The sequence below is a fragment of the Artibeus jamaicensis genome, unplaced genomic scaffold, assembly GCF_021234435.1.
Source record: "Artibeus jamaicensis isolate MK-2021 breed Jamaican fruit bat unplaced genomic scaffold, CSHL_Jam_final contig_525, whole genome shotgun sequence".
Lineage (NCBI taxonomy): Eukaryota > Metazoa > Chordata > Mammalia > Chiroptera > Phyllostomidae > Artibeus > Artibeus jamaicensis.
Window position 1 is genome coordinate 9,182,753 of NW_026521874.1, and position 24,792 is coordinate 9,207,544.

The 24,792-nt window shown below is 48.6% G+C and overlaps 1 protein-coding gene across 1 annotated transcript in view; it reads right to left on the minus strand.

Moving 5' to 3' along the window:
- The window catches only part of KSR2 (kinase suppressor of ras 2), a 268,896-nt gene extending 245,720 nt beyond the window's left edge, over positions 1-23,176 (minus strand). The window contains exon 1 of the mRNA XM_037156240.2: positions 22,997-23,176. Within this exon, the coding sequence (XP_037012135.1) occupies positions 22,997-23,176 (180 nt within the window). The remainder of the gene's footprint in view (positions 1-22,996) is intronic.
- Positions 23,177-24,792: the final 1,616 nt, after the last annotated feature.

A 24,792-nucleotide genomic window follows, 5' to 3' on the forward strand; every position in this document is an offset into this window, starting at 1 on the left:
CTTCAGAAAAAGAACTAACCAAAATGGAGATGAGTAATCTAGGAGATGCAGAATCCAAAACACTGATTGTGAGGATGCTCAAGGAACTCAGTGAGGACTTCGACCGCATAAAAAGAGCCAGGTAGGAATGAAGGATATATTCATGGAAATTAACAATTTACAGGGAATCAACAGTAGAGTGGATGAAGCCAAGAATCAAATCAATGATATGAAACATAAGGAAACAAAAAACAACCAAGCAGAGTAGCAAGTAGAAAAAAGGATCCAAGAAGATGAGGCTTGTGTCAGAAGCCACTGGAACAACTTCAAGCAAACCAACATTCGTATCAAGGGGCACACCCCCTCCCCCACCATTACCCCACCTTTAGTTTATGACCACGTGTCTCAAGTTCTTTAGATTCTGTATTTCCCATACTATTCTTGCCCTCCCCCTATCTATTTTCTACATACCATCTATGCTACTTATTTTCTGTACCTTCTCCCCCATTCTCCTTCTCCCACTCCCCTGTTGCTAACCCTCCATGTGATCTTCATTTCTATGGTTCTGCTCCTGATCTAGCTGTCCTCTTAGTTTGCTTTTGTTTTAGGTGTGGTTCTTAATAACTGTGAGTTTGCTGTCCTTTCACTGTTCATCTTTCTTTATCTTCTTTTTCTTAGGTAAGTCCCTTTAACATTTCATATAATAAGGGCTTGGTGAAGATGAACTTCTTGAATTTGATCTTATCTGAGAAGCACTTTATGTGTCCTTCCATTCTAAATGAAAGTTTTGCTGGATAGAGCAATTTTGGTGCAGGGTGGAGGGGAATGAAGGGGGGAAATAGTACAACTGTAATGGCATAATTAATAAAATATATTTTAAAAAATAAATAAATATTTACCTAAATTTTAAAAAAGGGGTGCCAAAAGAAGAGAAAGAGCAAGAAATTGGAAATTTATTTGAAAAAACAATGAAAGAGAACGTTCCCAATTTGATGGAGGAAATAGACATGCAAGTCCAGGAAGCACAAAAAGCCCCAACCAAGACGAACATAAACAGGCCCTCTCTGGGACACATCATATATCATAATTAAAATGCCAAAGGCTGAAGATAAAGAGAGAACCTTAAAAGCAGCAAGAGAAAAGCAGTCACTTGCCTGCAGGGGAATTCCTATAAGGCTGTCTGATGATTTCTCAAAAGAGATTTTGCAAGCTAAAGGGATTGGCAAGAAATATCCAAAGTCATGAGAAGCAGGGACCTACAGCCAAGATTGCTCTACCCAGCAAAGCTATCATTCAGAATCAAAGGACAGATAAAAAGCTTCCCAGACAAGAAAAAACCAAAGGAGTTCATTACGACCAAATTATTATTATATGAAATATTAAAGGGACTTATTTAAGAAAAAGAGGATCAAAACTATGGATAATAAAGTGGCAATAAACACATACCTATCAACAACTGAATCTAAAAAACAAGCTAAACAAATAAGAAGAACAGAGACAGAATCATGGATATGGAGAGTGTTTTGATGGTTCCCAGATGAAAGGGGGATTTGGGGGGAATGGGTGAAGAGGTGAGGGGATTAAGAAGTATAAATTGGTAGCCCCAGAATGGCCACGGGCATGTAAACTACAACATAGGAAATGGAGTAGCCAAAGAACTTATACGTATGACCCATGGACATGAACAATGGTAGGGGGATTGCCGGAGGAGTGTGCGGGGGGTGCTGGGTGGAGAGGCAAAGGGGAAAATATTGGGACAACTATAACAGCACCATCAATAAAATATTCTTTTAAATAGAGCAATAACTGCAATCGATTGAAACACACCAGGTCAGTTTTTTTTTTAATCCATGATTTCATAACAATATTCTTAAAAATCACTGGCTATCGTTGGGTCCTGCTAGACTACTGACCCTCTATTTGAAAAACTGGTAAGTAAAGGGCAAAGAATCAGCACGCTCCTGCCTTTCCCCATAAACTGGATTTCAGGGCAACCGTAAAAATGGAAAGCAAAAGTAACTTACAAAATAATTCCAGCAGAGGGGACGGTGGCCAGGGAGCTGGGTGAGAAAGGTGGAGGGATTGAGGAGGAAAGACTGGGAGTTACAGAAAAGTCACAGGGATGTAAAGTGCAGCACAGGATATACAGTCAATGACATTGTAATATGACTACATATGGGGCCAGGTGCTGCTTGAAATATCGGGGGGGGGGGCGACTTTGTAAAGCACATGGTTGTCTAAGTACTGTGCTGTACCCCTGAAAGTACTATAGAGTACTTTCACTGAATATAAACCGTAATCTTTATAACCCATAATGGAAGGAGGGATCTGGATGGGGTCATCAGCGGGTGTCGGACCCCAGGGGAGAGACCGTTAGATACAGTATAGTGGGCACATCATCAGGCTGATAACACCCGATAGCGGTGGATCCATCTCAGTAACACTAAAAGTATGATGTCCAGGTATTTGTGCTTTCTGGTGTGATGGTAACGAAACACATTCCATTTTCTTTTACGTTACAATTTGCCGTGAAGAAAGATTTTAAAAATACCAAATTGGTTCCTATTGACCTTACTCCTTAAAGGGGAAACTGGTTAATGATGATAATCCTAAAACTTGGTAGTATTTTACGTAATAATTACATCATAATGACAGCAGCAGTCGCTGTTAATATCATTACCTCCTGCAGGCCTGACACGAGGCTAAGCACCGTACGTGTGTTATCTCATTAAATCCTGAGGCAGAGAAGGAGGGCCTGTCATCCTCTGTATCTCCCAGACAGAAGAAAAACCGAGACTCGAAGTTGCTCAAAGACGCGCAGCTAACTAACAACCAGCAACCTGAGATCCGAACCCAGGACCAATCCCAAAGTGCCCGCACACTGATTGATTGTAGAACACGGTGCGGTGTCGCCTTTTCAGAAACAAAGCCATGGCTGCCTATTGATCTCTCTCACGCAGGCCTGGATGCAAACAACAGAGAAAAGGGGAGAAAAGCCAGCTCTCTCCCCATCTGACCTAGGCTTCCTTCTCGGGGAATCATGCAAAGCTTCACTGCCCATCTGATCATCTGCGGCAAAAACAGGATCTCAGTGACTTGTTGACAGGGACGCTCTGAGCGCGGAACACCAGGCACAAAGCGTTTACCGAGGATGACAAACACTCTGTGATTCCTAATTAGCATCTCTCAGTTAGGACTCTGGAAGCTGCTGCTCTGGAGGTGAATGACAAGTTTGACTTGCTTATGTCAGGGCCGTGTGAGACGGGGAAAACTGGTCCGTCTCTCTGGGGGTTGGGGGGGAGACACCACGAGTGCTCCTCCCAAAAGCTCTTTCTGTCTCTGCGGCCCTTCCCCTCAACATTCACACTCCTTGTCGTGTTTACACCCACCCAGAAGAGGAAAATCACCGAGCAGACACTGTTGGTAAAAGCCACAGATGGCCCTGGATGGGGGCATAATTAAAATCTGAGGGTGCACCCTGGCTGATGTGGCTCAGTGGACCGAGTGCCGCTGGCCTGTGAACCGAAAGGTCATCGGTTTGATTCCCAGTCAGGGCACATGCCTGGGTTGCAGGCCAGGTCCCAGCGTGGGGTACATGAGGGGCAATCACACACTGATGTTTCTCTCCCTCTCTTCCTCTCTCCCTTCACCTCTAAAAATCAATAAATAAAATCTTTAAAAAATAAAGACCCAAGGGTGCCCTCAGGCAGGCATCCTGGGAGGAATCCAGCCGGCCTCCACCAGATACTAGCTGTGTGTCCCTGAGAAAGTCACCTAACCTCTCGGTTTTGTCCTGTGTCAGATGTGACAGACCTGCCTCCCAGGGTAGTCATGTGAGGGAAAATAGGGTGACCCATGGCACGTGCTTGGCCTGCTCCCTAGAACACTGTGTGCACTCAGTAACAACACAGTCACTTACAGGTAACAGTGTTACCATCATTACATTGTTTTTTATATAAGACCGGGCCTTTCCCAGACACCGAACACTGGCGTGTGAAAGCAAGGTCATCGACGTGTTCCAGTATAAACTTAGCACCTGGAAAAGTCACTTCCCCCCTCCATTTCTCCTTATTTTGTATATCGTAGTACAATGGACATAACCTGAAATACAACCATTTTCACCACGGTGAGGGGCACACATCAGCGTGTCCATGTTGCTGTGCCGTGTCTCCGTCCTTTTCCAGACCCTTTCCGTCTGCTCACATGGACATTCCACACCCACTAGACAACCTCTGGTCACCCCTCCCCTTGTCCCTGGCGGCCACGATTCTACTTTCTGAATCAATGACTTCATGCCAGGCACCTCCATTAAGTGGAACCATACAGTATTTGTCCTTTCGTGTCTGACTTATTTAACTCAGCACGTTTTCAGGGGTCATCCATGTCACAGCATTATTAGCATGCCATCCCTTTTTTTGGCTGAATAGTATTCCACTGTATGGATATACCACATTTGTCTACCCCTTCATCATCGATAAACGTTTGGCACTACTCAGAATGGGCAAATTCATAGAAATCAGGACAGAGATGACCAGGGGCTGGGGAGAGAGGAGGGAAGGTATTATTTAATGGATACAAAGTTTGGGGGGGGATGAAAAAGTCTGGAGTAGAGCCAGTGGTGACGATTACACCACACTGTGAATGTCCCTTGATGCCCTGATGTACTTGATGTCCCTGAATTGTACCCGTACAAATGGTTGAAGTGATAAATAGTATGTATATTTCACCACAAGGAAAGTATCTGAATGGATCTAATAGTCCTGGGGTGGTTCTGAGGATGAACCAATGCTGTGCCCACAACCACCTGATTGTATCAAAATGCAGCTCAGTAAGTCCGGGTCAGCGCCTGAGACTCTGCACCTGTGACCACCTCACAGGCAGCACCGATGCCATGGTGCCGCAGACCACAAGCCAGGTAGCCACATGCGTGATACTCAGGCGAGAGCCTCAGACACAGTAAGCATCAGGTGAATGCTAGGTACAGTCACAAGATTAACACTGCAGTTGACAGAAACTCTGTCCTTCACTGATAAATGCTTACTTCATGGAAAAGCAGTTTTGACCCCCCCAGCAATTCCACAACCCCAAGAGCACTCTTTCCACCGAAGCTGCAAGAACCTTGCAGAAGAGAGACTTTAGCAGCTGTGAGCACATCTCCCGCAGCCGTCTATAAACGTGTCTCTCAAAGCAGCATGTGGATAAAAACACCAAGCCTGGAAAACATTTCCATTTTAAATGAGCTCAAGAAAAGGAAAAAAAAAGCATTTATAACATACAGGGTGAACCCTGATCTAGCCCCATCCAACCCTTTCTTGGGCAGCCTTTAAAGACTTCTGATTACTCAGGAGTTGGGGGTGGTTGTTTGTTTTTTGAACCTGTCCCTGACATTTTGCTCAGAACCTGCAGGTGAGGAATAGACCAGGGGTGTCGAACTCATTTTCGCTGGGGGCCACATCAGCCTCATGGTTGCCTTCAAAGGGCTGAATGTAATTTTAGCTCCGTAACAGTTAAGGAGTAGTTAACATTTATACCGTCCTAAAATTATTTCGGCCCTCTGAAGGCAACTGTGCGACCAATGCGGCCCTTGGTGAAAATGAGTTTGACACCCTGGAACAGACAGAAATCTTTAGTGATCAGGGCCAAAGTGAATTAGAGAGGAGTACATCTCCATGGCTGATTCAAGCAGGGCTCCAATGCCCACCTCTCTTACTAAACAGGGCATGTCTGCTTAATTAGATGTGGGCCAAAATCATGCCTACCAAACCTTGGAACGACCCAACCCAGGCCACTGTTAGAAATTATCCCTCCCCATTCCTTCCCCTCTCCCCAATTTGGACCTGAAAGCTCCCCATATGTGTCAAATTCAAGATTGCGTCCTGGCCCTGACTGGTGTGGCTCAGTGGATTGAGGGCTGGCCTGTGAACTGAAACGTCATCGCTGGTTCAATTCCCAGTCAGGGCATGTGCCTGGGTTGTGGGCCAGGTCCTCAGCTGGGGGGCATGAGGGAGGCGACCTCCTGATGGAACTCTTGCACACTGATGTTTCTCTCCCTCTCTGCTGCCTCCCCTTTCCCTCTCTCTAAGAGTAAAATAAATAAGACCTTTTTAAAAAAGAAGAAAAAGATTGCATCCCATTACTCTGCTTCAGGGTCTGATCTGTTAGGTTGTGAAGCCCAAACCGCAGGAACAATTCAACAAGAAAATCCCCAAATACGGCTGAGAAGTTAATTTGGAAAACCAAGCACAGATTATTCCAGACCAGCCCGACTGATTTCTATAGTTACTACACCTCCAGCAGCTGACATTTACCCAGTGCTTGTCATGTACCAGATGCTTGTCTTTACAGATGGGGAAACTGAGGCACGGAGACTAGGCCAAAGGTTATGGCTCATAACTGGAAGAGCCAACCCTGACACCCAGAACTTAAACCTATCTTAGAATGACAATTCTAAAATACACTATTATAGGGCTGATATAGATACACAGTCAAATTCAAGGAGTTCTGCTGCTGTGTATCCTCAAGTGAGGGAAATGAAGGAGAAAACAAATGGGACCACATCAAACTAAAAAGCTTCCACACAGCTAAAGAAACCATCAACAAAAGGAAAAGGGAACCCACTGCGTGGGAGAACATATTTGCCAATGATACACCTGATGAGGGGTTAATTTCCAAAATACATCAAGAACTCATAAACTCAACACCAGGAAGACAAACAATCCAATGAAAAAATGGGCAAAGGACCTGAACAGAATGCTCACTGTCGCTAAGCATCAGAGATGCAAATTAAAACCACAATGAGCTATTGCCTCCGCCTGTCAGAATGGCCATCATCAATAAATCAATGAACAACAATTATCAGTGAGGATGTGGAGAAAAGAGAACCGCAGTGCACTGTTGGTGGGAATGCAGACTGGTGCAGCCACTGTGGAAAGCAGTGTGGAGCTTCCTCAAAAAGCTAAAAATGGAACTGCCTCTTGACCCAAAATTCCACTTCTGGGAAATATACCCTAAGAATCCCAAAACATCTATTTGAAAGCACACAAGCACCCCTATGTTCACAGCAGCATTATTTACAATAGCCAAGTGCTGGAAACAGCCCAAGTGCCTATTGGTAGATGAGTAGATAAAAAAAACAAAAACCCAGTGGTATATTTACACAATGGAATACTACACGGCAGTAAAAAAGGGAGGGGGGAATCTTACGTTTCTGCGACAGCATGCATGGACCTGGAGATTATTATGCTCAGTGAAATAAGCCAGTCAGAGAAAGACAAACACCATATAATCTCGCTTATAGGTGGAATCTGATGGACAAAATAAACTGATGAACAAAACAGAAACAAAGGCATGGACACACGGAACAGACTGACAGCTGTCAGAGGGGATGGGGAACTAGATGAAAGAACGTGAAGGGATTAGCCAAAAAACCTACATGGATGACCCACAGACACGAACAGCAGTGTGACGATGGCCAGAGGGAAGGGGAGGTGAGGGATGGATGGAGGTGGGCAAAGGGGGCGGAAACGAGGACATCTGTAATAGTGTCAACAATAAATATAAAAAGGAGAGAACAAAAAGTTCATTCGCATCCAATTGGAAAACACCAGAGATGCCTGCAATTTGGAGACTGTTCTGGCACTAGCATGGGGTGGTTATTGGGGTCAGCTGTGAGTGGTCACCGATAATAGCATGTTCCTTGTTGTGATCACCTCCAGCTGCCAGATGTAGACAATAAAAGGACATTCAATTACATTTGAATTTCAGATAAACAACCAATTTTTTTTTAGCATGTCCTAAGCAGTATTTCGGCATACATCTACTGGAAAAGCACTCATTGTTTATCTGAAATTCTGGTTTAGCTAAGCATCCTGTGCTTTATCTGGTGACCCTACGAGTAGCAAATCTATTCTTCACCCAGGAGCAATGCAGCCAGGCCCTGCCTTGGGCCCAGTTTCCCAGGCACTTCGAAACCTACTTTCCTTTGACCCTCCCAGTGCTCCCGGTTAGCTCAGCAGAGTTATGTCACTGGCTCAAGACAGACAGAGGTGAGAGAGAGGGTGGTGGAGCTGGGACCAGGCACTGCGCTCCAGTTCTCCATCCGGTCGCTGTCCCAACAGACACACGGCCCATCCTGAAGGGAGGCCAGATGTGGGAACACTCTGGAAGCAAAGGATTCTCGGTCCCAGAATAGATGAGTGGAGTAAGGCTATTATGTAAACGCAGCTGACTCTGTGAACACGGAGTTAAAAGATCTCTCAACCAAGTCTGAGCAGTGAAAAGAAAACACCGGGCATTCACTGGGGCCCCTGGGAAATGCTCATGCTCTTCCTCCACAGTGGGTACGACAACAGAAGGTAAGTGTGGAGGCCACAGAGACCATCCTGCCACCATAAGGCAATGCTGCCTGCGTGACCCAAAAAGGAAGCTGATCTGAGAGATGGAGACAGGGTTTCTTGCCTATATTCTTTTCTTTTTAAAATTTTTATTTATTCATTTTTAAAGAGAGGGGAAGGGAGGGAGAAAGAGAGAGAAACATTGATGTGTAAGAAAAATATCAATCAGTTGCCTCTCACACGCCCCCAACTGGGGACCTAGCCCACAACCCAGGCACGTGCCCTGACTGGGAATCGAACCGGTGACCTTTCGGTTCACAGGCCAGCACTCAACCCACTGCGCCACACCAGCCAGAGCTTACCTGCATTCTTTAAATACTTGGATCCAGCCATGCTGAAGCTGGTGCTACCCATAAACAACTCAGTTACATAAGCCAAAAACAATTCCACTTTTTGCATAAACACTTTGAGGTATATTCCAGTCCCTTGCAACCAAAAGAGTCTCAGTTCCTGCAACCCAGAAACACCACCATTTCTTACAGTGGTCAACAGGTTTCATCAAAAATACCTGGAAATCCCGTTTGCCGTCATTTCTATATCTATCCGAAATCCAACCACAGCTCACCCGTCTCGTAGGAGCTACCATCATGCCTCACCTATGACAGCCCTCTCACTCACCTACCTGCTTCTATTCATGCCTCTTACCATCTATTCTCAACCAGCAGCTAGAAGGATGCTATTCAGATTCAGATGTTCAGAGCAGATCATGAACACCTCTGCTCAAAACCCCCCAATGCACTAGTTCAGTTGGAAAAGTCTTTATCCTGGTCTAAGAGATCCTACTGATCTGGTCTCACTTTGCTGCTCCGACCTGATCCTCAGCCCTCCACTACCGTTGCAGCATCCCAGCTGTTCCTCTGAGACCTCGGGGCCTTTGCACAAGCCATGGCTCCCACCTGGACATGCTCTTCCATGCCACAGAGACGCTCCTTTACTTGCTTTCGGTCTTTGCTTGAATGTCATCTTGTCCACGAAATACCACCTTCTACTGTGCTTTTAGTTTCCTTACTCTTTGTTTATTTGCTTATTGTCCGTCTCGCCTGGATCAAACGTGAGTGAGCTGCCCCAATGTAGGGCTCTTCGACTGTTTCACCCACAATCATATCCCCAGAACCCAAAACACTGCCTGGCCCATCGTAGGCGCCCAACACAGGGGAACTGGGAGCTGGGATGAAACAGACCCAGGAAGAAGAGAACGGGTCTGGAAATAGAGGAGCAGCGTCAGGGAGACTAGACGAAAGCTGGAACACAGGAGACATCCAAGGGACTCCTCCTCCATGGGACCCCAGTTTCAAGGTGGCGTCTGGGTCAGACCCCACCTTACAGCCTTGGATCTACCTTTGCAAAGGCCTTAGTTCCCATCTTTGCAGACGACGAAGGGCAACTGGCTATGAGGAAATGTGATTATACATGTACAACTGCATAGTGGTGGGGGAGAGCCCTCCTCTTAATCTGAGTTAATATAAGACTGCTCTCATTATCGTTAATCTGATCAAAGAATGACCAGCTCTCAGACCTGTAGCATGCTAGTAATGAATTTTTCATAACTCTGCAGAGACATTTTCTGCTCTGCTGTTAATAATAAACCACGAAGCATAAGACCTAGAATGTATTTCCATTCCCGCCACCTCTTGTTTCCCAGCTTTATCTGCCCCTCCCTCCACCCTCCCCTTCTCCAGGTCTTGCCCATTGATTATTATTATGGGTTGGCTTGTGTTTGTTATGGTGTCCAAGGACCTGCCTCCGCCTTAGGGGACCAATAAATTCATGTTATGCCGTCGAATCCTATTTGAGAAATGGAGATCACAGGTTACCGAGTTTCACTCAGTTTGGCAATGAGACGGCCTCATTTTTCTTAAGAGGAGATGAGGTAGGAAAAAAGATGCCAAGGAAGCCGGAAATAGTGATGTCCCACCCCCTTGCCTTCGCATGGGCCTGAACCCTCAGTCCTCCAGCCACACTGGACTTCATCCGCTTCCTCAAATGCCCCACGCTGTTTCCTACCTCCAGGCGTCTGCACACACCTCCCGCTGCCTGGAAAAGCCTTTCCACACTTCTAGTTAATGCCATCAGCCTTCGAGTCGTCGTTTTACAATCACATCACTAGATCCTTGAGCGATACATGCTGTGTGGGGGCCAGGAACCTAGCACGGTGTCTGAGGGGCAACAGACAGGGTCCGGCCGAATGAAGGAACACCTGCTTCAGCGTAGGCAGCAGGGTAGATGGGTGGAATAATTTATAGTTTTAATGTGAACATTCACCTAAAAGGTCATGTGGGGTACTGGAATGTGCTATTATGTTACAGAATTACATGCTTATGGCTTTGCAATAAAAGATTTTATAATAAAAACGGGGGCATTACTTGTGCCGGACCGGGTACCTATTTGCAAGTCACAAGCACCACCCAAGCAACACTTTGCTCCGGCCGCCCTCACGTACCCAACAGTACCTGGGATGAAGGGGCGGAGACAGGAATTGACCAGCGCTGTTTTGAGCAGACGCCGGAAATGGTTAATGACATCAGACCCCAAAGTTCCACCGACTCTTCTCTTTGAGTTTCCTCCCAGACACCGTGCTCAGGACACTGCCTTGGTCATCTGCAGTGGCAACACATCCTGTTCATTGAAAGTGGACTCGACTACTTACATATTATAAACGAGCGGCCACCATGAAGGCTACCATTTGGGGTCGAGACAAAATGGAGAGACTTGTTTTCTCATAAAGTGACTCTGAAGGCGGTTTTCAAGACTGTTTTGAGTAAGGCCAGCAGAGCCGGGGCACGGTCGTTTGATTTGTTGCTCAGGTAAATATCTGACCAAGGAATTTATTGGCAGGACCATCCTAATTTGGTTATACTTACACTAGAGTACTTGGCATTTGTTAGAAATGCGTATCAAAGTATATGAGAATGAAATGCCACAACGGTTCTAGAAAATGCTTCCCAATAATCTGGAGAGCATGGGGGAGGGAGGTCACCAGCCATAATCTGATGGCTGTTGAATTGGTGTGATGGGTCCGTATGGGTTTGAAATGTGTGTGTGTGTCACTGTCTGGCCTCAGTCACATCGCTTACTTCACCCTCACTGGAGACTGAGAATAGCCACCCAGTGAGCAAAAATTATAAAGCAGACAAGTAACTGGTTATCCCATCTTCTCCAGACTAACCAACGTAGCCTTAAGTTTGTCATCCCCTGGATGGACTGGACGAGGGAAAACTCTGAAACAGCCAGCCCACACCCTTGGTGCTCACAAATTCTTTCAGGTGCTGATGCCCTGTGCCTTTCCTTTCCTCGCTCAACACTGGTGAAACACACACACACACACGTTTGGAAGTGAGGAAAGAGCGAGACGCTCCCAATCAGACCATAATGAGGCGATGTCTGCATTGTATTTATAATGTCGACTTCTGTGTTCCACTGCAAACTGGAAAGATCTGGCAACATTAGGCCCAAAGCCCATCTACTAGCAGTGGTAACATCTATAGAATGTGATGCGTGCCCTCGAATTCACTGTGGCCCATATGGCACCTCCCAAGTGTCCTACTTCTGGCTTTTTTCCTTCCGTGGGTGGCCTGCCTGGACACAAAACAACGGACTGCGAGATCCCTGGAAACCAGCTGGCCTGACAGACTCAGATCTCTTTCTGATATCACTCCTGAAAAATTTCATCTTCAAGTAGGCTTCCACGTCATGGACGTGATTCCAACTCTATTTATTTCAACTGAAATGTGCATTTTTTAAAAACCATGCCTGCCTCTCGTTTCTGAGCGCATCGCAAGTTGATTCACAGATGCAGTAAAGTGACTTTACATGTTTTTTTAAGTCACAGATTTATTGGAAACATTTACCTCTCACAGTCATCATTCCTGAAGACGCAAAGCCACAAACTCCACTCCTGTAAACTCCAAGGGAATTATAAATGGATATGCTCTTTCTAAAGGACCATCAACCCATGGATGAGAACAGGCCTCAGAAGCACACAGTAATTCTACTTCTAAAGAAGTTATTTTTTTTTTAAATCCTTACTCAAGGATGGCTTTCCATTGCTTTTTATTTTTGTTTGTTTGGGGTGGGGGAGCTTTTTAGATTGAGAGGGAGAGAGGGAGGAAGGGAAGAAGCAGGGAGGGAGGAGGGAGACAGAAACATCAATTGTTGCCCAGACCTGGGATTGAACCTACAACCTGGGTATGTGCCTTGACCAGGAATTAAACCCACAGTCTTTTGGTCCACAGGATGATGCTCCAACCAGCTGAGCCACAACTGGCCAGGGCTAAAGTATATTTCTTAGGAAAACTAATAAGAATGCTTCACAACGATTTCATTTCAAAAGCAGTCATTAGGTTGTATGTATGAGAGCAATGAGAAAAATCTGAAATAATCTAACCACCGAAGGAGCTGGGTCAACTCAAATCACGCTATATCTTTACGCTGGAACGTTAGCAGTCATTTGAAATGCTATTTAAAAGCAGTTTTGGCAGGAAAAGGCACTCGTGTCTTAAAGTCAACTTTTAAGAGGAAAAGTGGAGGCTACAAAATATATAAAACATAGTTATTCTTAAAAGTCACATAAAAAGACGTGCTGGCAGGAGCAGAAGCCTGTGAGGCTCTGTAACAAGGTGCTAATGTTGATCTGTGGGTGATGGGATTCTAAGTGTGTTCACTTTTTGATTAAACACTCTATTTTTTCCTACAGTGCCTATGCTGTGCTTTCAGGTCTAGAACAGTCTTTAAAATGACAGTTTTATTTAATGACTTCCATGTCTGAAACCAGCATGCACGATTCATAAGCTGGCACATCGAACCAGAAGAGCCAACCAAGCTCCAGGGAAACTGCCTCCAAGACCATCACATGCAACCACAAGGGCACGGAAGGAAGTTCCGATTCCCAGGTTCCCACCCGGGGGGGGGGGGGCAGCCAGAACTTGTGGATGCTTCTTTCGTTCTCAGCAGAGGAAAAAGTTGCCTCTAAAAGAGTCCCCGTTCTCCCAGCAAACCAACGTTCGCGGCATCACGTGTCACAATACCCACAGGTGGGAACGGCCCAAATGTCCACGGATGGACGGATAACCAAAATGGCTCTATCCCTATAACGGTATTCTGTCCAGCCCTAAAGGAGAATGAAGTCCTGACACGTGCTACCCGGTGGGTGGACCCTCAAGACATTACTAGCAAAGAGGGCCAGACACAAAAGGCCACATGCTGTGCGATTTCATTTACATGAAACATCCAGAACCGGTAAAACCACAGCAACAGAAAACAGATTAGTGGTTGCCAGGGGATGGAGGGCAGGGAAATGGGACTGACCGCCAACAGGTACAAGGGGGTGTGTGTGTGTGTGTGTGTGTGTGTGTGTGTGTGTGTGTGTATTATGGTGATTTTCTAGAATCAGGGCAATGACGGTACAACAGCCATTGAGATGTATACTTTCAGAGAGTTCAAATGGTGAATTTTATCTCGATTTTTAAAAGCCTAAAAAAAAGAGAAGCTGGGTGGCCATATTACTGTCACAGAAAGTAGTTTTCAGAGCAAAGGAAATTGCTAGGGATAAACAGCAGCTTTGCAGAACGATACAGGGTCAGCCCACTGAGAACACAACCATCCCCCATGCGTCTACGCTAAGCAAAACAGCTCCAAATAAATAAAGCAGAAACTGGTGGGACCGCAGCATCTGACTCTCTGGTTGGGGCAATGACCTGCTTTCTTTAGACCGTCCAATAAAGCATGGGAATGGCCGGCACACGACAGCCATCCGGTGCGAATGAGTACAGTGTACTGACCTTAGGGGAGGGGGAGGGGATAATGGGGGAAAGAAGGGGAAGGGTCAAGACAAGGAACATGTATAAAGGATCCACAGACAAGGACAACAGGGGGACGGGAGGACTGAATGTGGGAGGTGGGGGTGGGTAGGGCAGGGGAGAGTCATGGGGGGAAATGGGGACAACTGTAACCAAACAAGAGTAAAAAAAGTTACGCCTATTTTTGTCAGATCAGCAAAAAATATCTTTTCTGGTGTGCCGCAGAACGCCAGTAATTAGCCGATGAGCTCCTCGAGGTGAGAAAGGAGGAAAATCGCCAGCTACGCCACTGAGGCGTGCGTGAGTGCACTCACTCTGTGACACTCACACGACGGTGGAGTCGCCTGGCGCCACGTTTCTTAGACCGCATCCCCGTGGTTAGGTGGCACGCAACTGCACTTTGTTATCCAACTTAGGGGTGTGAGGAGCAGCGGGTGGTTTAAAGACTAAAGCCTGCCAGGCACTGAGGAGCAGTGAGTCATCTGGGGGCGAATTCAAAGATTCAGATCTGGTATCAGAATCGCGTTCACCAGCAAGTGTGCCATCACCCCCCAGAAGGCTTCTATGGGTTTCTTCTTCTCACGCCTGGCTGTGCCTGCCCCATCTCCCCAGCACTGGGGGCTCAGCTGAAGTTCAGGGAATGAATGGATGAACAGCACATTCAAGGATGGCACCTTCCAGAATGGCCGAAACACATTAACCACCACAGAGGGCCGAGACACCCTAACCCCCGGTACCAGTCCCTAGGGAGGATGGTAACCGAAAGTATCTAAGGTAACAATAATTAAGCAGTTGCCCCATTCCCACCATTCCACTAGGCTCTTTAGTGCATGATTCCATTTAACCAGCGGAACACTCCTATGTAAGATTATCCTAGCTTTATCAGCGAGGAAACTGAGGCTCAGAAAAAAGAGTACATTTGCCCAAGGTTGCTCAGCTAGTAAATCCTGAATCTAGACTGGAGCCCAAGCCCCGTCCGTACTCGACTATGCCACTTCAAGCACCCACCCAAAATTTCCAGGGACTCGGTTAACTTTTTTTTTCTGAACCTTCATCTCCCTTTTCTATTGGTCCAGGGACAGCAAAGCCATCCTTCTTTGGAATGCATCCACTGCTTGAATCAACGGCTGCCTAATGACTCCACAGAGGGCCCATGTTTTCCGACTTTATCAAGAACAAGATTTCCATTATAGCAAAACAGAGACATCACCTCAAATGCTCAAATGCTCAAATACAGAGCTGCCCCGCTGAAATATACAGTGAGAGCCACTCACATCATTTAAAATTTCCTAGTAACCTCAGGAAAATAAGGTAATAAGGTATGAGTGAAGTGAATTTTAACATAATTCAACCCAATATATCTAAAATGGTAGCATTTCAACGTGTTGTCAATATAGATGCATTGTTAATGAGTCTTTTACATTCTTTCCTCCGGACTCAGAGCTCGGGAGCTGGTGTGCATTTTACGCTCAGAGCGTATTTCGACTGGAATTCAAATTTCAATGGATCAGTGACCAAGGTGGTAAGTGGCCACCACTTGGAACCTCTCAGGTCTGAAACGTTCACCTCCTTTTTTCTCGTCCTTTCTCGTCTCTGTGGACGCCCTACTCTGTCTCTAGCCATCCAGCCTGCATTTCTTTTCGATAGTCGTCATCTGTAACAGTCACCAATGGAAGCATTTGAGCGACAGAGCATGTGGTCATTACGACTCTCATTAATCCTGCAGCTGTCACCTCTGATCACATTACCGTTACCACCTGCACTTCCCCTCGCCCTCCGCCTGCTCTCACCTTCCTCTCTCCCCTCCCAGGCTGCCACACCTTTGGGAAACCCACCGCAGAGCAGCAGACTTCTTCCTGGATCAGTGGCTGCCTTAATTTGCAGTTGGGGTTAAATCACTGCCTCTAAACCTCAGTTGAAACTCCCTTGTAAAACAGGAACAAACGTACTTGCGGTCACTACCCACCCGACTTGAGGGGTGTTTCAAAGGTCACATAAAACCTGCTGAAGAAAATCATTCTGCCTCTGGCTTTCTCCTCCCAGTTCTGTCCTTCTCCCCTTCTGGTCCCTCGGCTTCTCCATGCTCCTTCCCAATGCCACGTGCCCCTCATCTTCTTCAGCAGAACACCTCCCCAGCCCCCAGATGTGCAGCCTCACGATGGGGCCCGGAGAAGGGCCACGTCCCAGCAGTTGGGGGGCTGGATGGGTGGGAGCCCAGAAAATGACCCATTCTCTGGGGGAAGAGACTCCCCCAGTGTTCTGTCCACTGGAGGGAGAAGGGTAACAAGTTCCGAAGTAGAATCTACTCTAAAAACCCGCAGGGGTGGTGAACTCTTCAGAAAAAACTTTCCCCAGCGACTCAGAACTGTGAGACCGCCCCCCACCTGTATCTGCAGGACAACAAGGCAGAAGAAGAGACGAGGTCTTCACAGGCTGGGCCCTGTGCGTGACAACCAAGGGCCCCTCCCGTCACGACAGGCCCCCAGACTCATCCCGACGAGAAACAGGAAAGATGAGATTCCAACCTGACGCACAACTGCCTCTTTAACCCTGGGCTCCGGGTTGTCAAGACACAGCAACAGAAACACAAAACGAACCAGAAACCCATGCTGAGGATATCAGGAGACAGGCCCCTTCCCGTGCGGCTGGGGAAGGGCAATTTGGCAAAACCTATCAGAAGTCCCGAAATTGTCTATCCTTGGATCCAGCAATTCCACTGCCAGGAACCAAAAGCAAGGCTTGCTATGAGCCACCAGGATGTCTACCACAGTGCTTTTTATAGCAACGGAAAATTCTAGACGAACACCTGACCAGAGAACTTCGATTAATAAGTTATGGCGCATCCATGTAATAACACGCAGGTATTAAAAATAAGACTTCATCATACGGAAAGGTGTCCCTGACCTATTGAGAAAACTTCTTATCTCCAGCCTCCCTCAGACGCCCAGATCCGATCCCCGGCTGCCTACGTGACAAACACCATGTGTCCAGACAGGACTTGACTGTCCAGCTCAACCTTTTCTACCCTCAGGCGCCAGTTGTCAAATTACGACACCACCGTTCACTCAGTCCTCGGACCCAACACCGAGCAATAACCCTTCCTGCTTTTCCTTCGCCCCCTCCCCAGTATCCAATTCAGGAGCACCTCCCAGGCACCTGCACTCCTGAATCCAGTCACTCGCCCCACTCCCAACCATCATAACAGCTCCAAGCACAGTCCATTTTGGTCTCCCCAACTGGTCTCCCAGCTCCCGTTCTTACCCCCAACGGTCTATTTTCCTGCAGTAATCTGAAGGACCTGTTAAAAACATGAATCAGTCACCCCCTTGTTCACAAAACACAATCCAAGGACCGCGGGTAAGCGCCCTAAGACCAGGCCCCTGCTGGTCCCTCACTGGGCCCCCGCACTCCCCACGCACTCCAACCACAGGGGTCCCCTCACTGTGCTAATAACAGGTAGAGCACATTCCTGCCCAGGGAACTTGCACCTGCGGTTCCCTCTGCCTGGTGGGTTCCCCAGATGTTTCATGGTTTACTTCCTTAAGTCCCCGAAACACCTTCTAGAGATCCTGGCTGATTACCCCATGCTTCTGCCTCTCTTTCCCATGCTCTTTCGGTTTTATTTTGGTTGTTTTTTTCTCATAGCTGTGGTATATTGCTATCTTAGATTGTTCACTGGCCCCCAGTGAACATGCTTGCTGGAATCCATATACTCGGATAGCTACTTCCACATTGACTCTGGGCTTATCCGCGAAGCTTGCTTTGGCCAATGGGACATTAGCAAAGGTTGCAGAAGCGGGGACCACCAGGGGCTGCATGCTGGGGTTTGGCCCCTTGGAGCCCTGCTGTTGACGTCCTGTAAGAAACCTGAGCTGTCCTGCTGGAGAATCCATGTGGATGGAAACTGAAGCAGCCCAGCCAACCACCGGCCATGTGAACAAGGCCCTCTCAGACCTCCCAGCCCCAGTCGAGCCACCAGATGACCCCAACCACATGCGTAACCCAAGCAAGATTGGAAGAGGACACCTTGCAACTTGCGCTCTTGCCCTCTTGGAACACTGGGCACAAGTAAGAAACCCAGGCCATCCACTGGGGAGGCCACAGGGAGAGGGAGGGTCAGCCCTCTCAGCCAGCAGCCCATCTGCCGGCCGAATGAACGAGCCCAGGCAAGACCAGGCCAATCCCCAACACAGAGCACCATGGAAAATAACACATTGCCCGAAGTCCAAAGTTTCCTAAACGTAATTAAGTCTAGGGATGGTTTGGTACACCAGAATCAATTACAGAGACGGAACACGTGAAGACCAAAGAATATGTGTGTGGCTACCATGTCCTTGCTGTGTAAGGAGATTCTATGCTTATCCAACCCCCCAGCCCAATCCCTGACATGTTCCTCCCCTTCTAATCTAACCAAAATTGAACCAGGTCAGAACCACCTGCACTTGGCCAGCACCCTCCAGTCCTGGCCTCGCTTGCTCACCTGTCAGGTGACCTCTTTTCTGCCCCCTTCACTCTCCCGAGGAGGGAGCTGCCAGTTACAGCCCACAGGCCAAACCTGACCCAGCGGTCTGTTTTTGTAAAGCTCTGAACCTAAGGATTTTTAAGTGTCAAAATGATCAACGGGAAAGTGATATTTTGTAACATGCGAAAATTAGATCCACTTTGATTCACAGGGTCCACAAATAAAGTTTTATTGGAAAACGTTCATTTTTGTGTTGCCCGTGGCTGCCACGTGCTCCAAGCACAGCAATGAGGGGTTGTGACGGGAACCACATGGCTCACAAAGCCCAAACTATTTGCTGTAGTCAGCGCTCATGTTGGCTGCCAGACTTACCTTTCAACGTCTTTTTTTTTTTTTTTATCATGTTCACTCCCAAACTTTTGAAGATTTCTATCTTCCTGCTCCAGGGGATGAAACTTGACTGATTTGATTCCCCTGTGCTAAGTCAGACCCCGGGGTGAGCAGCCTATGTCCGTCTCCAATGACACTCTGTCGGGTACTGTCTGTTCTGGGCCACCTGGTCTCTGAGCCGCCCCACGAGGGCATGAAAGTGCCTTCATCTGGTTTGTTGTTCTGGTCCAGTGAGCCACCTACTTGCCACCTAGACCCTCCTCGTTCTTCATTCCACTCAGGGCCCCCAGGCCCCCAATCAGGACCGCTCCCCTGCCTTGCCAAATGTTTCCCCAGGTGGATTCTCTGGAACATCAGTCCCGCGAGGTACCCTTGGAAAAAAGGGAACTGCAGACTCTACGCTCTGGGAGTCACGATAAATGTGTCTGGCAGATCCAAGGCTCTGAGAAGTCTGCAGCAAAAATGCTGGTTTCCCTTTGCTTAACTCGACCTTTCCCAAACCTGGGAACCACAGGACTCCCGCTGTCTGCCGACACTTGTTAACTACCCGCATCCAGGATGGCGCCTGGATTCCGGCAGATGTTGAAAGAATGAAAAATGTCCACATTCCAAAGGACAAGGAATCCACAGGACATACTTTGGAATGTTGCGCAAGTTCCTTGTTCTCTCCCTCGGGTCTGGAATGTTCCCTGCCATGCTCTCTCTGCCACACCATGTAACGCTAATCATAACAGCTCCCATTTGTCCAGCACCTGCAGGCACCATGCCAGGGACAGCACCAGACCCTCGAAACCGTCGTCTCTGTTAATCCTGGCGACCACCTCTGAGGTAGGTCCTGTTGTTCTATCACTGCCATTTTGCCAAATATTAAACCATGGGTCAGAATGTTGAAATCACTGGCCCAAGGTAAAGTAAGTAGAAGAGCTAGGATTCAAAATGACATCAGTCTAACGCCAAAGCTCACGATCTTTCCCCTGTGATAACACTCTGGGCGACATGCTGGCGACCCACCCAATGTTCCTTCGTGCTTTCTTCCACGCCAGCAGAACCCTAATTTTGTACACAGTGGCCACAGGTCAACCAAGGCAAGGGATCATGACCCACCGAGCCCGTCGCAATGGTGTTCCCATGTCTCCCCTTCCAGCCTTGCAGCCTGGCCAAGCAACGTGACCCAGTTCTGGCCAAGAAAACGTAATTAAACATCACCTGTGGCCAGGGAGCAGGCGGTGCCCTGGGGAAGCTAGGTACGAAAGATGGGGGCCAGTTAGGCCTTAACACTTGCCCAGGTCCACTTCTTCCTGGTGTAATGGCTGAAGCCTCAGAGGCCACCCTGTGACCCTGAATATTTGCAGACATCAGCTCTGATGTTATTAACTTACGGAGCCACCTCAAGCAGCGACGTACCTCCAGACTTCTTGTTACACGAGAAAAAGAATCCCTTATTTGATTAACCGCTGTGGCTGGATTTTCCAGTTCATGCCCCAGAGAACACATTCCTAATGGGCCCACATGCTTTTCCCCCATATTAGCTACTGTTCAGACTTCATCATTATTATATATATATATATATATATATATATATAAAGGCTTGGGTCCCTAACCATGACGTATGTTTCTGAAGGCTGAGCCCATGTTGTATGTTTGGTTTCTATGGGGGTATATGTACGTTCATAAATTTTGCATATTATCAAGGTTTTTAGAGATAGTCTTTCAATTTTTTATTTCATGTTTGGGAGCGGGAAGTTGTCACCATCAAACAGGTAAGATAGGTATGACATCTGTCTCTTCACAGATTATAGTAGTTCTCAAAGTGTCGATGTGAAAACATGCATCTTCAGAAACCCCTGGCCTGTCTATTAAATGCAGATGCCTGGGCCCCTCCAATCCCAACTGCATTAGACTCTATGGGGTTAGAGGCTGGGAATGTGCATCTTTAACAAGCTCCCTGGGTGGTTTCGATATACAAACTCTAAGAGCGCCTGGGATAGAAGAACCCTGTGGGTTCGAAGCCCACTGAGGTTCGGCAGGGCTCGGCTGACCCCAGCGTCACCGGTCCCTCCTCAGCGGCCCCACACTCTAGCCCTGAAGACCTGGCACCTCCAGACCCTTCCATAGGCAACATGGACAGAGCGGCTAGCATGCTGAGACATGCTGGGACTAGGAAACCAATAAACAGATGTGGTCCCAGTAACGGCAACTTCCCACCATACCAAGGCCTCCATGCCCCACATCGAAACCGCCAGGCGGAAAAGCAGCACCAGAATCCAGGGCCCACTGCGACCATCACCATCGTCCAGAGAGCTATCAGAGGATGGAGCATGTGGAACAGAGGGGGAGAAAACTGGCGAGGCTCACGTAACAACACACCAACCACCGTGTGGGACTCCAGGCTCAGAGAAACGAGAGAGACAGCAGGTGGCCCTCCGGGTTATTTGTTTATTTTCTGCATGCGCTTCGGAACAGAATCCTATCTCTGCTCAGGGCACTGCTCAGACAGCAGGCTGGGTCAGGGCATCCCATACTCCTCTTCCAGTGGCAGATCCTGGCCCAGACAGACTGCTCTCCCAAAGCACCGAGAAAAAAAATACCTGTGCCTTCCAACACAATCTCCACTCCTCAGATACCCCCTTAACATTCATCTTGTTTCATTTCTGGGGGCGTTTCACCAGATGATGGGTGCACATGCATTCTAGAGCGGCAAACAACATATCTCACACACACACACACAAAACTCCACTTTCAAAATGATGACCTTCCTACCTGCTGACATCCAGCCAAATTTAAAACCATGGAGGAAAAGGAAAGGCTTGAAAGTGAATCCCAGAGAGGTGGTCATCCAGGCTAAAAGGGGGGTAGGAAGGGGTGGGCAGAAGGGCTAAAAGCTTCAATTAAGGACTGAAGAGTTCAGGCCTTGGAAAAGCATCACCTGCCAGCTACTGGGAGTTCCCAAATTGAATCAAGCCATGTGCACCGCTGGGCCCGTGTGAGGGAAGGAAGTGCGCCCAGCTCTTCCCAGGTTCCAGACACCGTGGATGCCCGATGGTTTTTGGACCCCAGGCATGTCCTAAAGCTCCTGAAACCCTCCTCCTTTGCCCAAACGGTCTTTGGAAGGAAGCATCTCTGCCATCTTCTTTCTGAGTAACTTTGCGTCCACCCCACCCCCCACAAAACTGCTCGGAACTCCCCCTCAAGTTCTGTTGGAGAGAATGTTACAACACGCGGAGATAACTCCTCCTCCGACCCCTTTCCGCAGGATCCCACCGAGACTAGAGTGTTTTCCCACGCCACTTGTGTGCCCTGATCCGGGCATATTTTTTACAAAATATTTTTCCACGTTTTAGGCCTGCAACAGTTCCCTGCATCCAAACGATTTGATTGAAAATGGGTAGCTCAATGGGGATCTTTTTTTAATGCATCATGCCTCCTGACAAGTATATCACTGAGAAAACAAACAAAAAAATCCAAGGAGCAAAAGGGGGTGCTGCGAAGGAGGCGGAGAGCAGACGAGGGCTATATTTATAGGCAACCCCATTCTGCGAGCAAAAACCACCTTTTGACCACCTGCAGAATGCGCAGGATCACGTGGGTTCTCTGCAGCGCCTCAATGTCTTACCCAACGCACAAGCCCCCCTGGCATAGAAACAAATCCACAAGCGGAAAAGAGAGAGAACTCACTCCTCGGAGCGGGAGAGAACGATCCTAACAGCCGCGAGAATAATAATAAATAAAGAATAACAATTACTACTACTACTACCATCATCCAGCCAAGCGCAGACGACAGCGGTACGGTGGAGGGACATTCAGTGCAGCCTTTGCAAGAAGATCAATCACAGAAAACCACATCTGCCCCCCTGGCTACCCTCCCACCCCCACCCCGCAACAAACAGAATCAAAGGAAAGGGGATGGTGGGGAGAAAGGGGAGGGAGGGAAGGACTGCATTTTTTTTTTTTTTGGTCCCCCCGAAAGCAACACCTACCTCCAGGGTCCGGATTTCTTTTTGCGTGAGGTCGTTGGAGGTAGCGCACTTGGTCCTAAGCCCTTCCAGGTTGGAGATACTCAGGTCTATCATGTTTTGGACCAGCTCGCACTGCTGTAAGGCTTTTTGCAAACTCAGAGGCTGCTGCTCCTCGCTTTTCGTCATGTTTTCCTCATCCATCGCTTGCTCTGCAAGCCCCCTTCCCCTCCTCCTCCTCAGAGAGAAAAAAGGGGGGCGAGGGGGCAGTAGAGATAGCCTACCCCCTACGCCTCTCCAACCACTGCGACTTCTCAACAATGTCTCGTGAAGAAGAAACCCAACATCGCACACAGGGTTGAGGGGGTGGGGGTGGGAGGAGGGGACGAGAGCCAAAATTTATTATTTTATTTTAGGGTATGGAGCTGACTCCATTAGAACGTCTCCTCTCTCGGAGTCTCCAGTCCCTGAAAAGAAGAGATGCCGCTTCTAAGCAAACCAGGTGATGTGATGCTGTCTATATACACTTAGGGAGGAGGAGGAGAAAGAGAAGGGGGAGGAGAGAGGGCGGAGGAGGCAGGGGCGGAGATGAAGCAAAATAGCGCTCACTCTTTACACACCGGCTCCGTGAAGGGCAAGATTATATATTTTTGGCTGGCTGGCTTTTATGTCAAAAAAAAAAAACTGGTTTGCCCCCTCCCAGTTGCAGTGACCCGGCATTGTCCGCCGTTTGGGGTGCTTTAGCGCGCTCTCAAGATGCTGTCTGCACTGCTCCCGCCGCTGCAGCGGCGACTGCGGCTGGCTGCTGTCTCCTCCTCGAGCTGCTGCTGCTGCTGCTGCTGCCGCCGCCGGGCTCCGGGGGTGACGGCTGCTGCATTCGCTCCTGCCTCGCTCCACACCGACATCTTGCCTGTCAATCAAAGGGCGGGGGGGAGCGGGGGAGCGAGGGAGCGCAGGCGAGGGATGGAGAGCGAGCGAGGGACCTGCAGGGGAGCGGGTTGGTGGAGAGGCGCCGTGCGCGCATCCGCCCCAGCCAGCCCGGCCCCGGCACGCCGGGGACCCGCCGGAGGAGGCGGTGGAGGAGCGCGCAGGCTCGCGCACCTGGCCGGGGAAGGGACGGCTCCCGGCGGGAGGGGGGGGCGGCGGCGGGAGTTCTAGGGTATGCGGAGCTCTCGTGGCAGAATGAAATTACTGGTGTGCGCGCAAGCGAGCGAGCGGCGGGTCGGGCACAGGGAAACCGCGCGCTGCGGCCCGGGGCTGCTCCCGGGGGCGGTGAAGGTGGAGGGGAGCGAGCCAGAGCGCGGGAGCTGGGCGAAGGGGCGGGGAGAGGGATTTGGTGCCCGGGGGGTGGGGGGTAGGGGTGGGGGGGGCCACTACTACAGCCCCACTCTCGCGAGACGAGGCCAGAGTGAGGCTCAGCAGGTGCGCTCCGCCTGGAAGCAGGTGTGCGCCCAACTTTAAAACCCTAAGTGCGTGCTGGAGAAGCGTCAGCGTAAACCTGGGCACGTCCTCTGCGGTTTTCCGGCTGGGGGGGGGGTGTGAGTGTGTCTTTTTGTTCGTTTGTCCTTTCTTGTCACTGAGAAAAAAAATGATAAAGCAAACCTGATGATCTTACATGAGCTGTTGCAAGTTGCCTCCCAGAAATGGTACTCTGGTGGGTGGCTTTCCATTTGCAGGGGCACAGGGATTTCCTCAGTCTGAGTGTTACCAAGCCCTAACTGTCCTGCAGGATCGGATCCCAGCCTACCGAACTGACCTTCTGTCAGCAAACCATAGCCCGAGGCCTAAGATTGGCTTTTACACTTTAAAGGGTATGCGGG